General features: G+C 40.5%; 1 protein-coding gene across 1 annotated transcript in view; it reads right to left on the bottom strand.

Moving 5' to 3' along the window:
* The window catches only part of LOC109487763 (deleted in malignant brain tumors 1 protein-like), a 36,924-nt gene that overhangs the window by 3,900 nt on the left and 15,998 nt on the right, over nucleotides 1-17,026 (bottom strand). Inside the window, exons 4-7 of the mRNA XM_019791861.1 lie at nucleotides 1,973-2,005; nucleotides 1,482-1,648; nucleotides 1,023-1,132; nucleotides 262-564 (exon numbers count right to left, since the gene is read on the bottom strand). Coding sequence (XP_019647420.1) covers nucleotides 262-564; nucleotides 1,023-1,132; nucleotides 1,482-1,648; nucleotides 1,973-2,005 — 613 coding nt within the window. The remainder of the gene's footprint in view (nucleotides 1-261; nucleotides 565-1,022; nucleotides 1,133-1,481; nucleotides 1,649-1,972; nucleotides 2,006-17,026) is intronic.

The following is a 17,026-nucleotide window of genomic DNA, read 5'->3' as shown; positions in this document are numbered from 1 at the left end:
TTTTTCATCATATCTATCGAGAAAGATTAATAGAACTGGCCATTTTTTCCATTTATTTCAACAGCATATGGCGGCCATTGCCCAATGTAAAAGTGGTGGCGACTGAGTCAGTTCGGCAGTCTATTTTAAAATGGGTGGATTTGTAAATGAAAGTGTTATAGATTTGCGAAAACATATGCTCATAACGTAACGTTCCTACTAATAAAAAAAAGGCTCTAGTAATATGCATACTACAAACATAACATCAGACATTTTGCCTACCCGTCTCTGATGAGTTGATACTGCAGACTGTCGTTAGGTGAAGGTGACATGGTGGCCTTACAGTTCAGCGCCAGTACGGACAGTTTCTGCCCGTGCCCCTGTACCTCCAGCTGCATGTAGACGTGCTGGCGCAGCCTGAGGTGGATGGGGTACTGGTCCGCCCGGTACTGCCTCAGGTACTGCCGAGTGGGGAACATGGAGAGCCGGACCTCCAGCTGCCCGAACCCCTCCTCCGTGAAGTTCAGGCCGCCCGGGATCGGCAGGAAGGTGGAGTCTACCCACTCCTGACGCTCGTAGTTGCACCTATGTACAGTATATTTCTTTATTAGTTATTTTAATTATTGTACAATATACATGTGTGTAGTAGCATATTTTTAAATTTCTTTAAAGAACATTACATTTGCCATGTAGTACAAGACGAATAATTTTGTGTATGTTTGTTTGTTTGTTTGAACTATTCGTTATCCAAGACGACGCAAAAGTTGTTTTCATGGACGTCATGAGGGACGAGGTAACGTTTGGAAAAAAATACAAAACAATCGTTAAGCATGCATTTTACATTATTTAAAGTCAACATAACGATCTTTGACCTTACCAAATATCTCTATTAATCTAATTATTCTAATACTGAATTTTAGGATTTCATAATATGCAATTATTGTGAAACAACTAAAACCTATTAAACCCTAATAACATATATTTTCCTGTACAAAAGCGATTTGATATCATATATGGACTTGTAAAGAATATTTAATATTTACTTGGAGGTGATGGAGATGTCGCTATCGCGGGTGATGACGCCAGTGTTGAAGTGGATGCCCAGGATGTTGATGGTGTTCACGAATTCGACGTACCTCGGGCCGAACTTCACCTAGAGGGGGGTGCAGATTATTTCAAGTTAGACCGCGCTGTCTTATTTTATGCAGGATATACGCTCTCTTACAAATTTTCGATTTCTTTAATATCTTCTAAGCTTTATTACGGCTATATCTGTGAATTAGCAGCATTTTTGGGCTAAATTTTTAATTTTCGTCCTCTCGTGTTAGTCTTTATGTCTCAAGAGGATTTTCTCTATGCAATTTAGTCTGTGTGGTCTTAATGAGACTCATGCTACACCAAGAACTGGGTCTTGTGTATGAAATCACAGTTTATACTTGTTTCATGATAGTATTATCAACGTATTGAGGTCTATTCCATGAAACGATTCTTGGTACTCGTACCTGTGTACCACAGCCGTACAGTTGAGTACGGAAAATGTAGTGAGTGCCGTTAGTCGTGGCGCCACAGTTCCGGTCAGGCTCCCAGTGTAGGTTGTTCAGGTCGATGTCAGTCAGTTGATCCTCAGGAATAGACAGTTCCATGTACTCATTGGTGCACGTGGTAGAAGCTGTGGAAGGTAGACAGAGATTTCCATTTGCAAAGAATGATGCTAGCTAAGAATTATGTTGTTTTATATTTTGCCTTCTGTCGATGCAGCATTTTTAATACACGTAGCAACTAACAATTTGAAAATTAAATCACTTCCATTTTTCTCTGTGAAAAATCTAAATTACTGCTCTTTTCCTTTTCATTCTTTAGAATTTGCACATGCAAACGACAGTCTCTAACAGTATTTTAAAAGGCATAAGGTGTGGATATGGCAATAATTACAAAAGTACAAAACAACACAAAACTGTGTTTCTTAAGTCTTGGCAAAACCTGATAGCTTTACCTGAAATATCTGCTGGAGGTGTCGGTGGCAGTTCTGTGTAAGGGGATAAAAGATGAAATGTACATGGAAGTTTTGCTTTAGAGAACAATACGATACTACTACTAACTGAAGTTTAACAAAAATGAAATATATTTACAAAGAACTAGAATTCCGAGATCTCATACCTCCATGAAATATGATCTTGATATGTAAATGTAAATTTCTTCTTTAATTGTGCAAATGACCTCTGCATTAACATGATATATGCATCGTGATGTATGTTAACTTTTGATTAACTTACAGATGTCCCAAGTATGACCTTCTCATCATTCACCATTACGAAATCAAAGAGGTTTCGCATTAATTATTCAAATTAGGTCATCATTTGCATAATTAGTATCTGTTGAAGTTCCACCTGCCATAGGTTACATACATTACATGTATGTAAGTAGTATAATGTAAAACACTGTAATTATAGAATTTCCTCATTAATTATGCCAATTAAGTCCTCATTTGCATAATTTGCATTTAATTATGTACATCTCTCTCTCAGCTACCTACACACCAAAAATAATGAAAATATGTTGTTCCTGTCTGGACTTATTGGCTTTTAAACATTTCGCCAGAAAGTGCCCTGCAGTTCCAGAACAAGCCGCTAGGGGGCCCAAACTCATGTGACTTCTTCCCAAGCACGAGAGCTACCTATCATCCAAATTTCATGACCCTAGCATGTCCAGATCGCGAGATATCAAAACCGGAAGTTGCGCTGCAGTACCAAGGGAAGCCACTAGGGGGACCAAAATCTAATCATTTCCAGTTTTCGTCACACCCTACCAACACACCAAGTATGAAACCAATCCATCCAGGCGTTCTTGAGTTATCTTGTTGACCAACAGACGGACAGAAGGACAGACGGACAGACGGACAGACGGACAGATAAACGCAACTGAAAATATAACCTCCATGACACATTTCATGGAGGTAATAAGACAAACTAATACATAAGGTTTTGGAAGCAACAACAGGGATCCCCTAGGACCCCACCAGGGACCCAACAGATGCCCGACTGGACTGTAAGAGCCAGTCAGCACCCTACCGCACCCCGCACGGGTCAAGACGGGAGACTGGCCGGGCATCGGACGGGTCCCAAACACAAACCATCAAAGGGACCAAATGTTTGTGAATTTTAGAATAGAAGACACCTCAGCGCCGGCCAAGACACAACCAGGCCCGACTGGGAGCCGTGAAGGAATATTTAATTGTGACCCTGACGCTCGACCTCATGACGCCGGCCGGCGTCAACAAGTGGACATGCCGCGCAGGCCCCGTTGGAAATGTGACTCCAGCTAGCTTAAAGAGCCAAAAATCTTGCAAAAATCCAACAGAACAACATCAATACAGATGCGGTGTGCAAAACTACGAAAACCACGCTCTCCTTTTTCAGCACTCCGTTCCAGTGCGGAAAGTGGCTTCAGCACTGGACTTCCAGTGCTGAATGGGCGTCAGCACTGGACTTCAGTGCTGAGGCGCTCTCAGCACTGGAAAAGCTGGCGTCAGCACTGGAAAAGGCACTTTACACGTATATTATCACACACAATGTAGTTCTTGAGTTCATTGCAGTGATGGTTGTTCCAGTGGTAGTTGAGCTGTGGGCGGATCTCCCCACATTTCCTACCCCCCCCCACCCCTTAATTAAACAGACAATCTCAAACGGCAGTTGTCTTTAGCTCGCGGACGAGACCAGAGTCAGGCGGCCTGGCGTGATCAAGGTGGGCCTGTAACCAAGTCATCCGGCAAGCATCCTAACCGGAATCAGCACGTCTCCCTCGATATGGATCCGCTGGGGAAGACGGGTGCCCAAGTGTGTGGGTCTCAGATTCGCAACATGTTATCCACCTTAAACAAATCCACGCATGCGCAAAGGCCACTATCCCAACCCTCTTTGCTCAGTTGTAGCAACTGACACGGTCATGATAACAATCGAAAAATCTGTATCTGTATATCAGTACATGAATCTGTATCTGATTGCAAATAAAGATCTCGAGTGATTGCTATAGACAGCACTACAGATAAAAAAATGTCGGATACATCTGCCGGAACTTACGTATCTCGCAAATGTAGTTTTTGAGTAGAGAGCAGTGATGGTTGTTCCACCGGTAGTTGAACTGTGGGCGGATCTCCACACATTTCTCCCCGTAAATTCTGTCCGGCTGTCCGGGAGACCAGTCGTTAAAGTCACCAACGCCCAACACGCTTCCGTCACTCCAACGGTACTGCGACTGTAGTTCACAAAAGATATTACCATAAGTCTTTCTTAACTGCATAATTCAATACGCACAAGAGCTACCCGCCATCTAAATTTCGTCACCCTAGCATGTCAAGATAGTGAGACATCAAAACCGGCAGTTCAGCTGACAAGCGCCAGGTGGCCGAAAATCTAATCACCCAAAGACCTACCCACCTATCAAATATCAAGATAATCCATTTCGGCCCTTTCAAGTGATCGTGACACACACACACACACACACACACACACACACACACACACGAACGCCATGAAAACATATTTCTTCTTGGCGAAAGTAATAAGAATTAGTTGACCATCGTCACCAAGTCTTGTGATTTAATGTTGGAATAGGGAAAAAACTCACAGCAGGGGCAGTCAGATCATCCAGCCCGATCCACGTCTCGGCGGCGTAGGTGGTTCGGATGCGGTTGTCGATGAAGGTATCCAGTGCAGCGGATTTGATGACCACCAGACGGGAGCCTTCAGCTTGGCAGGTCTGTCTGGCAGCTTGGTAGGATTTTCGGTCACCTCTGGTAGAGAACCTCACACACTTTCTTTCCCCGTTCACCACGACGTGTTCGTAGTTTTGCGGACAGGGCTCTGTACATGTAGACGAGAATTTGTGGTGAAGTTCAGAGACGACTCCTCATTTACAGCCATTAGGAGGCCCATATTAATTTGACCTTGACCTTTGTCTTCCTACGACCTACTAACATGGCAAATATCATCACAATCCATAAAGGCGTTCTAAAGTTATGCTGACTACAAATGTGCGAAAACTCAAAAACACACACACACACACACACACAGATAGACAGGCACACAGACACGCCCAAAACAACACCTCCATTTTCCATTGGAACGTTTTCATTGGGGGGTAACAAGTGCCCCCTCAACCAATTTCATTTATGATTTTAACAATCATAAGTTTAAAAGTTGCGACCTCTTTAAAACTCGACATTTGTTTTTCTATTCAGAATTTCACAGTTTGATTTTATTCCATTTATTAAACTCAAACAAAAATACAACCCTGACAGTCCCATAAGTTAGATTCTATAATAACGAGTGAGCCCTCAGTTACAGTACACAAATGGATATGCATACATGTACAACAATGGGTAATCTTCATTGTTTTGCTCTGGATGCCACATTACAGCAATCTCTGCATGGAATATCTTTTTATTCATAAGTTACTTACTTGGTGCTTCATTGGGTGCAGTGGTAGGACCTTGGGTTGTAATGGTTGGTTTGACAGGTGCCATAGTTGTTACATTCCAGCCTACGACAGAGCAACAAGAACAAAGATTGTACTGTATGCATGAATGTAGTGATAGATCACATAAGGAACCGCTCTTCTATTTGAAAAAAAAAAGTTTTTTTGGCCAATGCAGTGCTGAGAGGTACTATTAGTGCCGAATCACTTGTATTTCTGTCACTAAAATTAAACTATTAGTAAATTTTACGCAATAAAAAGTTACCCGAGCAACTGGGTATGGTTTTTGGAAACGGTCTATTACAAGAAACTAAAACTGCACCTTCGTTCGTGGACAATATGAGCCTGTCCAACTTTACTTGTGAGTAAATAGTGGATATTTCGTTGTTAAAAGAATATCGAACCAAAAACAAATCCCCTATAATCTCCTTGTCTATATTCAAATACAAAAACTGCCTAAATTATAAATTACACAATTTATTTGGCTTTAATACCATGGCTAGCGGCTAAATATAAATCAAAAAGTAATTCTTTTTTTAAATTAAAAAAAAAGGAAATAAGCAACCAAATAAAGAAAACAACAAAATAAAGAAAACGGCCCACGATTATACCCATTGTTTTTCAATACCGTTTCTAAAGAATTATGAAAAAAATTAATCCATTTAACGAAATTGCAATAGAAGGAAGAAAAAACCTACAGAATAATAATCAAATTTGATTACGCTTGGACTAGCATACCGTGATTAGGATTCTGGGAACAGCAGAAGCGAACTTCATAGTCCTTGCAGTAGCGATCAGACTGGTGAGAGTTCCTGCAGGCAAGACCGATGTCCGTATCGTAAAAGTCAAAGTGTTCTCCTGTTTGGGAAGCCGGTACTTGGGACCCTCGGACGCGAGCCTGGATAGCCGAGGGAGAGGAGCAAATCTTTCCGGGGTTCTCCTGCCTTAGGTTCACTAATGTTTCGTAGTCGCCGTTGCCGCTAGGATTGTCACGGTCAAACCAACCTGTCCACTGGTCACAATCTGGGATAGGGAATAAAGAAAGATTGATATTTGCTTGCGAGCAAATACCACTTATTTCACCCACCCCAGGAAATGGAACAGTTCCGAAGTCATGCATATGCAATATAAGAACATCTCAAAATATTGTCTGACCGAAAAAGGAAAATCAATATTGCCAAGTTATGCAAATAGAAAAATTGTTCTTGCTGTTCAAGAATGGACTCTTTTAGAGGCACAAATTTTATGTTAGAGAACAGTCTGAAAAAATACCGCACCTGATATAAACTCTTTTATAATGATTGTCATAAAGTCCTAAATTGTATTTTTAACAAGTATGCCCCTCCCCCATTCCATGTATGATTTTTCTTTTAATTTTTATTTTACAGATGCGACGTAATGGACATTTTTTTTTCATTCATACTTTTACAGTTTGATTTTAATTAATTAATTATATTGCATTTATAAATATACAACCAGGATTGCCCAAAAATCCAGAGCCAATAATAACGAGTTATCCCTCAGTTACGGTACACAAATGGGTATTCATACAACAATGTGTAATCTTCATAGTTTTGCTCCAGATGCCACATTACAACAATCTCTGTGCATAAAAGTCATTTCCATTCATGAGTTACTTACTTTGTGCTTCATCGGGTGCAGTGGTAGGATCTTGGGCTGCAGTGGTTGTATTGACAGGTGCCATAGTTGTTACATTCCAGCCTACGACAGAACAACAAGAACAATATGTATTGAGTGATAAATCACACAGGGATACCTCTTTCCAACACACTATGCCAGTTTGAAACTTAATTACTAAATCTTTTCATTAATAAAGAAGAAATTATATCGCATGGTTTTGAAGAAAATGACAGTTTAGTAGAACGGCACACGGCAGGAAATATTGATCATCATCAAGTTGGGGATTCCCGTTAATAAGAAACGGCAAATAGTAATAAACTGTAAATCCACATTTTGTTGGGTTTTCAGACATAAAGCGTTTAGGGCTTAAGGCAGCCAAGGCAATTTTAGGGCAGTTAAACTATTTTTTTAAAGTTAATTTTCTGATCATTTTTAGCTGCATACATATCTCATAGCTTACTTGAGACTTGATACTGACATCCGTGAGGTAAAATGCGATGTCGATATTGAAAAACGGTTTCTACTTGTATCGTAGGCAGATTCTTGCTATTAGTTGGAGGTACCAAAATTTAAATGCTTCACTGGATGCCTTGAAGATAATGGTAACCGGTCACTGGATTCAACTTACTGTGGACAAAATGGACCTGTCCAACTTTACTTGTGAGTAAATAGTGAATAATAAGTTTCGTTGTTAACAGAATATCAAACCCAAAGGAAACCGACAAACTGTTTTGTGATAAATATTTCCTAAGAGAAGTTGCTATGAACATATTTTACACGTTTTGAAATACCTCTGGCACAGAAGGCGTATCGGTCCTGCCTCGTAGAACCAGCGACGCACCAATGTCTCGACTCTGCTCCACAAGCACTACCACCCCAGTTGTTCATGAACTGGTACACACCATGCATCTGTGGACAGTAACTCGGATATCCACCACACAGAGCCTGCGATATTTCATACATTGGTCTGCCACAATAGTTCAGGCCTGTCAGTACGCACGAGGACGAGGCGTACTGACACCCGCTGTTGCCGTTACACGGAGTGACGTACCCGGCTGCCTCACATGTAGTTTTGACGTTGGTCGACGTCATTGCTCCACTGACTGGGACTTTGTAGTAGTGCCATCCATTGTAAGAGGCCAGGTATGACGCATTCCGTCCTGTAGAATCGGTTATGTGTAGCGTCAGTTCAACACTTGTGAGAAATGTGGACGTTGATAACGTATCAACAATGATACCCGAGTACTTCGTATACAAAGCAACATAATGCTACCGAATAAAGCAACCGAAAAATGCTACATTATGCACATAACAAACAAACAAACAAACGAACATCACGTGTATAAACTAGCTACCATTTTTGTGGTCAGGCTTTAGCAACCACAAAACCCATCCGTATCTGGGCGTCACATCGACAAGCGTCTGAAGTGGGGTGCACATGTTAGTAATATCACAAATAAGGCGAAGCAGATATTTGGAGTGATCAAACGTAAGCTGTGGGCATGCTCAACTAGAGTAAAATCACTTGCATACACGTCACTTGTAAAAGCCGCGACAATATGGGATCCATATACAGAGAAAGATAAAGATAAACTGGAAAGGGTACAGAATCAAGCAGCAAGATTCTGTATGAACTATGAAATAGGTGTTAGTGTCACGGAAATGAAAAGAAACCTACAGTGGGTATTACTGGAAGAAATATGTCCAGACTATGCATGATGTACATAATGACTAATAAACTGGTGGACGTCCCAATTACCACGTACCTAATACCAGCCCAGAAGAGAACAAGAAATAACCATGCCTTCATGTATCAGAGTTATCAACCAAGGATTGAGGTGTTCAAGAATTCATTCTTTCCAAGAACTATCGCAGAGTGGAACTCACTGTAACCGAGTACATTAGGTGCATTGTCAATAGATAGCTTTAAACAATGTCTAGAGTTAGAAGTTCAAGAGTTAGGTGTAACAAGTCGATCGGTGTAATATAGCCAGCTGCCGCCGCGCGGCGTGCCTGCGAAGCTGGTGTGTTACGCCGAAAGGCGGTTATACCGGCTATACAGATACAGAAAGTTCTTTTCATTTATAAGTTACTTACTTGGTGCTTCATTGGGTGGAGTGGTAGGAGCTTGGGCTGCAGTGGTTGTATAGACAGGTGCCATAGTTGTTACATTCCAATCTTCGACAGAACAACAAGAACAACGTTTGTATGAATGGAGTGATGAATCTCATAAAGGAACCTCACTGCTATTTGTAAAAGAAATTGTGGCCAATACACATTATCAGTTTGAAACTTAATGACTATACCTCTCAATTAATATAGACGAAATCATATTGCGAGGGAAGTGTCCTAGTTTTGACAAAATGACCATTTAGAAGCACAGCACACGGCAGCAATGTTACTGCTGGAGAATGTCTATGCAAATGGTCATCATTGCTCCGCTGACAGGTACTTTATAGTAGTGCCATCCTTTGAAAGAAGTCAAGTATGACGCATTCCGTCCTGTAGAATTGGTTAATTAGTGTATCATCGATGAGTTCAACACTTGTGAGAAATGTAGACGATGATGACGTGTCTACAATGATACCCGAGTACTTCGTATACAAAGCAACATAATGGGTGCTCAAAACATGGGAACAATTCAGTGTTGAAATTTATGGAGATATAATTTTAACTGAATATTACACCAATCTTGATAGGATTATCCATTTGCCAAATTTTGTTAAATAGCAAATTATATAGTTTTACTTGACCACAATTGTCATTTCAAACTATACCAACTTATTGCAGTTGTTTGGTAAGCTACCACTTTGAACCTTTACGTATAATTTTTTGAAAGTTTATAAGTTACTTACTTGGCGCTTCATTGGGTGCAGAGGTAGGACCTTGGGTAGTGGTAAGACCTTGGGTAGTGGTTAGACCTTGGGTAGTGGTAGGACCTTGGGTAGTGGTAGGACCTTGGGTAGTGGTAGGATTTAGGGTAGTGGTAAGACCTTGGGTAGTGGTAAGAACTTGGGTAGTGGTAAGACCTTGGGTAGTGGTAGGACCTTGGGTAGTGGTAGGACCTTGGGTAGTGGTAGGACCTTGGTTAGTGGTAAGACCTTGGGTAGTGGTAGGACCTTGGTTAGTGGTAAGACCTTGGGTTGCAATGGCTGTATTGGCAGGTGCCATAGTTGTTACATTCCAATCTTCGACAGAACAAGAAAACAGTATAATAATAAATCACATACATGTAGAGAACCGCTCTGCTGTTAAAGAAAATAGTACCCGAGTGCTCCGTATACAAAGCAACATAATGACGCTCAAAACATGGGAACAATTCAGTGTTGAAATTAATTGAGATATGATTTTAACTGAATTTAGCACCAATCTTGACAGGATTATCCATTTGCCAAATTTTGTTAACTGGCATATTATATAGTTTTACTCGACGACAATTGCCAGTCCAAACTATACCAACTTATTGCAGTTGTTTGGTAAGCTGCAACTTTGAACCTTTACGTATACCATTGCGGTATTTTTCTAGTGGTAGTTATGTTTTTGATATTAGCAACCATTAATTTTACTTTTTACTCTACAAGAGCATAAACTAGATGTTGAACGGACCTAACTGCCTAACTGTATACAGGCAAACTTTACCAACCCTAAACTCATTATTAGAAAAAAAAATGCACCATATACAATAACATTGTATCTATTAGTGATGGACATACCATTTCCATATTGACGTAGACCATGAGAGACCTGCACTTGTTCGCCAGATGCATCCTAGAATGGGAAATGGATATTGATATTTAAATTATTATATCATATATGTCAAACCACAAAGATTTATGAGGTAATAGTACATCCACTAGCCACCCCTATTCTTTTGGCTGAAAGAATTAAACAAAAGATTGAACAAAGCAGTATTACAATCAAAGAAAAACGCACGTAGCCTCAATACGACACAAACCTGATTCATCATCGCCTCCACGACGTCTACAGCATCAACGCCAAGTTGTTCGTCATCACTTATAGTAGGGGCTTCAAGAACACGAAGAGCTTCTTGCTCCTTCTTATCAGCCATGTCGGTGGCGTCGCCTGCATATTTCACAAATTAAACGGAATTTACAACATGGAACTACGTAATAAGCATACTATATTGAAGGTGTAGAATACACTGGAATTAGTTCGTGACCAACGGTTTAGATTAGCGATTAACAATAATAAGTACATTTGTAGGTCTGAGGGAGCAACCAGGTCTTAGTTATATAAACCTCGATGTAGTAAATATGCCAGCCGTTGTAAATATTGGTTACATACTTCCCGGTGGTATGGTTTCTTGTTTGTAAAAACTGTACTCTTATGGTTTTGCAAATGAGGTTATGATTTAAATATATTACGTTTATTAATGTCACCTCCACTTCCAAATATAGAAAGTATGTATTGCCTGGCAGTTACCACTATGAAATAACAGCAATTTCCCATTAATTATGCAAATCCACATTTACATATTCTATATAATAATTATTCTGATGTATATTGTAAAATTATCATTGATTGATGTATTAATTGATGCTTAATGTGTAATTTACTATTAATTGGTGCTTAATGTGTAATTTACTATGCTGACAAGTCAAGTTTTCTTGATAGCAGTTAATCGTGTATGCAAATAATAGTTAATGTATTTTATGTAAAGGACTCCAGGAAGAATGGCGATGTATCATCACTAATGGAGCTTACTAAATAAACAAACAAATATGTACCTCTCATTCCTAATTACATATGTCACAAGTGTCCCATAGGTCTATTATGAAATACAGCAGATGTATAGAAATTCCTCATTAATTTTACAAAATAGATCCTTATTTGCTTAATTAACATTAAAGTATGTCAAACATCACCTAAGCTACCTATCCTACTCGAGGTTTTTTTAAACAAATTAATTTGCAGTTCCAGAACAAGCTGCTAGGGGGACCACACTAATGTCCCTTCTTTACTAGTTCAAGAGCTACCCACCATTTAAAATTTATGACCCTAGCATGCCAAGATCATGAGATATTTAAACCGGAAGTTATGCTGCAGTACCTAGGAAACCGAAAGGGGGCCCAGCATCTTATCATTTTTGGTCTAATGAACACCTATCCACCTACCAAGTTTCATGACAATTCATCTAAAGCTTCTGCATTTATCATGCTAAACCACATACGTACATACGAGCGCGCGCGCACACACACACAAACACACACACACACACACACACACACATCTACACACACATAACTGGAAATATAACCTTCTTGGCGAAGGTAATGAAATTGATGACACACTATTTCTATGTTCTTTAAACAATCATAATAAAATGGCTTGTTATTCCTAATAGCTTACTTCTTAAATTCAAGATATCAAGTTAACAAGCTTAAGCTATTAAAGCTAAACGTCATTACATAATAGCCCTGTCAAACTACTGCGTATCGCCATTGCGATTGAGTTGCGTACAGACATTTCTGCCGTACACACAACACACACGGTTACTGTGACGCACATGTAGCGTAAAGATAACGAATTCAGCGCATCGATTGCGTGTGAAGTCCGTATGATTTTCGTATGTAGTACGCAGGCCAAGCGTATTCCGGGCGCACTCAACGTATGTCCACCGCATGTCTACCGCATTACAGACGTTGAGTGGTGTATGAGTTGCGAACGGAGAATTCTTTCATACACAGTCGTACGCACAATACGTACGTCACATGCATCTCAGTCATTTTGTATACATTTTTGAACACCAGTATACGCACAGCACACGCAATGTGCGGCTCAGTACCCAGCGTAGTTTTTGAGCATGCCCAAAACTACGCTGCGTACGCTGTTACGGATGTCATACTTTATAAATACCCATTACATCGGTGGAGCACGGTACGTGTACGTAATGTTTCTGCGGTGGATACGCGGTTTAGGCTTTGTTTACATGAAACCGCCTGAACCGCGATTCGGGTAACTTGCATTCCTCACATCTGGTCCACGTGCCACACGTTCCTATTAAACCATGCCCGATCACGATTTCCCTGAGCTACATTTATAACTGTTTGATGAAAACACGCAAGGTAGCGTGTTATCAATGTCGGAGGTCAACGACCTGCTTGTTGGTGTCACCCTCCAAGCGTATCTCGGCTGAATTCTGACTTGGTCCAGCCAGGGGCGGGGAAACTCGTCTTAAAATGGACACATTATTCGGTTATAATTGTTGCTGCCACGTGAATTTTAGTATTGCATATAAAAAGAGAAATATAACTCGTAATCCATGGCCAGGTCAATATGTAAAGTATACCGGTGAAGTCACATTAGAATCATATATAGTGTTTAGACGCAGAACGCGATCCGGGGAAACCGGTTCGAAACTACCTACCGAGGTGATTTTGGATCGAGGCGCTTTCAATGCGATTTGGAGCGTTCAAATTGGGCCACTTGAATTCAACTTTGGAGGAATCTGAATCGACACCGCTTACACATATATGTAACACAGAATATGTGTCTTACTTGTTGTTGCTTGCGTGTTGTCGCTTGTACTTTGGTACAGTACAGTTGCCTTTCTTGTCAATACAGTGTCTAAACTATTACAATAACTACATAACGAAATAGCAGAAAATATTTCTCAGTTCACATTTTAGGGCAGTCGCTATGCAAATTTCTTTTCGTAAATCTTTGGTATTTTAAGGCATGTACTGAGAATATTCAGCAGAAACACTTACATGTGCATGATGTAACACAGTTAACCATAAATCTTTAAAAGGAATCTTATCTACCTGAGTCGTATTCCAAACATAGCGAGCTGTCAATGCTGCGGATCTCCCGTTGACTCTCACACGCGGCCGCTGCCATGGCGCAGTCGTTCACATACCCTTTTCCGTCAGTGCCGCAGACCGGGCGGTACAGACGCCGACAAGCAAATCGACACACACACTGACCTGTCACCTCGTCGTACTCTGCTCCATACTTGCAATCGCGAACACCTGGGGAATAAAAAAATGTACAACATACATTCACGCAATACGCTTGCCATTTTTTTTGGAGTGCGTTAGGCATGTTATGGCATATGTAGAGTGCGCCCGGAATACGCTTGACCTACGCAACGCATCCGAAAATCAAACGGACCGCATACGCAATCGATGCGCTGAATTCGTTATTTATACGCTACACGTGCGTCACGGTAACCATGTGTATTATACAAATGATTAGATTTTGGGCCCCCTGACAGCTTTCCTAGGTACAGCAGTGTCGCCGGAGCGTTTTAACCCTTGTCCTTCTAGCATTCCTGACACAATTTTTGTCAATAATATTTCATGTCTAAAATTAGATCATAGACCCCATTTTTTTGCCCTGCAGTGGCATAGTTACTTCCGCATTCGTTGCGTTTCGCTGCGGTGTGATGCGTTACACGAGAAATCCCCCCAAGTCGTACCTATACAGGGTGCTATATAGATGGTACTGTATGTGCAGAACAACAACAAAACAACAACGACTTGCGTGTGTGTGTTGGACTCGCTGGCTGCTCTGTTTTTAAGGGCCAGCGCGATGGAAATGACCTGTGTAATTTTTAAGCACGCACGCGATCTTCACAACAGCATAGAATTCTTTGTTAACTTTTGTCAACATATCTACTCAACCATACTATAACAACTGAAGAAACACGCTTCAAGCGATATCAGTAAAGGTCATAGGCTGTTTTAGTGGATAAATATGTAAAAGGCATCAAATGGAATTTCATGGTGGGAAAAATTCTGGATAAGGAACTCTGAAATAGACCAAACAAGCTATATGTCAGAATGTGCGGTGTATAATGTAGAACTAGTCTGCAATACAAAACAAGTAACCGTTTTCCGTCAGCGACATGGCATTTAGTCTTACAGTTATCAGTATGCTATGGGATAGTATTGATGAAACTTAATTTTCCAGAGAAAATTACCTTAGACAAAAACAACTTTACCGCCTAGAAATCGCAACGGATGCCTTATAGCTTAAAGCTCAGTCTAAATATATTAGGCTTAATGCGCTCCTTGACGATAGGAATGCAGTCCTATAACAGAAGTAAATTCCTTTCAAATAGTTTAAAGTCATGCCACAACAAGAACCTTTGTCTGTACTCACATCGGGAACCTTTCTGACACGGAAAACATGGCTGGGGGGATAAACAGACCCCTGATACTTTTTCCCTAATTAAGGTAACAGCACGGTATATCTAATCACATTTTAGAGACTTTGCCTCTTAAATTACCTTACAATCCTATACAAAACACCACTAATTTAGTAAATTTTAGTGAAATCACCCCCGTGCCCTCCTCATGAAAAAAAAAAAAAAACTGAATAGAAAGGCGCAGCCTTTCCGCTCTTCAAAAAAATATGCCTCTCAAAGGGCGCACAAAATTAAAAGCCAGCAAAAGTTACAATTTTCTAAGAAAGAACGCGCAACTGCAGAGATTTTATTTGACTCCGCTGCTGGTCAAGTCGAAAATCCGCCTTTCCCCTAATCTGGTGTCCAGTCTACCGTGGTTTGGGCGGTCAGGAAGACGTTCCTTGACCCATTTCAACGAGCTTAACGTTAGACGTTTTACGTCCTTTACAAGTTTTCCACCACAGGAGTTTGTTTAGCGCCCACCGGGGTGAGCTAATTGAACACCTGTCTTTCAAAAGCCACCTGGGAGCCTAGTTGAACTGGGCGGCTGGTAACTTTATAGGTCCGAAGGGACCCGTCCCAAAACGATAGACTGGAAACCAGGCTGCATTTTCCAATTTGCCATTCAAGATATAAACATGTGCAGATTTTTATCATTGTTTTTCTTATATGATATTAGTATACACAATATTGTATTCTTTCTGAACTATTAAAATATACATTATTCGTCTCGTAGAGTCCCCATTTGCTTAACATAAACTTGCAGGGGCGTAAACAAGTCCATATGGCAGATTTATCAACTCATTACGGGAAAGAAATGTATGAAAACAAGTCTTACCAGTCACTCCTGAGAAGCAGAGACCCAAAAACACCAGCGAGACGATTGTCACGTACATGTTTCTCGATATTTTTGTACAGAAATGCGGAGAACAAGGTAACTGCGTATCTCAAGGAAATCACAGGTGGGAAAATGTGACGCACTCGGTTGGGTTAAGGCAGCCTATGGCCAACTATGATTAGTATTTCATACATATGGCTGTAACTTTTGATAGCTTGGTCGCACCACAACTTAACTTCACACAGTTCTAGTAGTACTTGAAACACATTGAGTAAAGGTTATTTTGTTTTTACTACTTCTGAATTTTTGGGTTAAAAATCAACATTTTGGTTAAAAAAAAAGCTGTTTACTTCATGGCTTTACGCCCAAGCGGTAACAACACCTTTCATCATGATATTTTACAAGTAGAAAGCCAACCCCCTATTTATTATTTTTGTCCGAGGCTATTTTGTTTTAAATGACAGTTACACTGTTTTTTTGGGCCAAAAACGACAGAAACAGCTATTTTTCTGTCATTTTTCGTTAAAAAATCGCCACAGTTAAAAAATTTCGACTTATATGCAAAATAGCCTCGGATAATTTTGATAAAAAAGTGATAATACGTAAACATGGATTACTCTAAAGATGAATTATGTTGTTTTCTGCTGGGCGTAAAGCCGTTTAAGTCATACTCCGAGAATAAAATGCGTAACAACGCGGGTTTACAGGGAAAACATACAAATGACCGCCGGTAACCCCGAATTCGAACACGCGTTCTATTCGAATGACGTCATATCGAACATGGTGGAACATGATTCGGGTTCGAAACATGTATGTGGCAATCGTGCAGATACACGTCCGAACTCGAACATGAATATCAGCCTAGGCCGCCTTAACCCAACCGAGCACGTTAGACCCGGGGACTGTCATTGGTCAGTGATCGTCACTTGACTCACATCACTGTC

Source organism: Branchiostoma belcheri, unplaced genomic scaffold, assembly GCF_001625305.1.
Source record: "Branchiostoma belcheri isolate BF01 breed outbred unplaced genomic scaffold, Haploidv18h27 scaffold1, whole genome shotgun sequence".
In the NCBI taxonomy this organism is placed as follows: Eukaryota; Metazoa; Chordata; class Leptocardii; order Amphioxiformes; family Branchiostomatidae; genus Branchiostoma; species Branchiostoma belcheri.
Note: the sequence above shows the minus strand (reverse complement) of the source record. Positions and strands in the feature narration are given on the sequence as shown.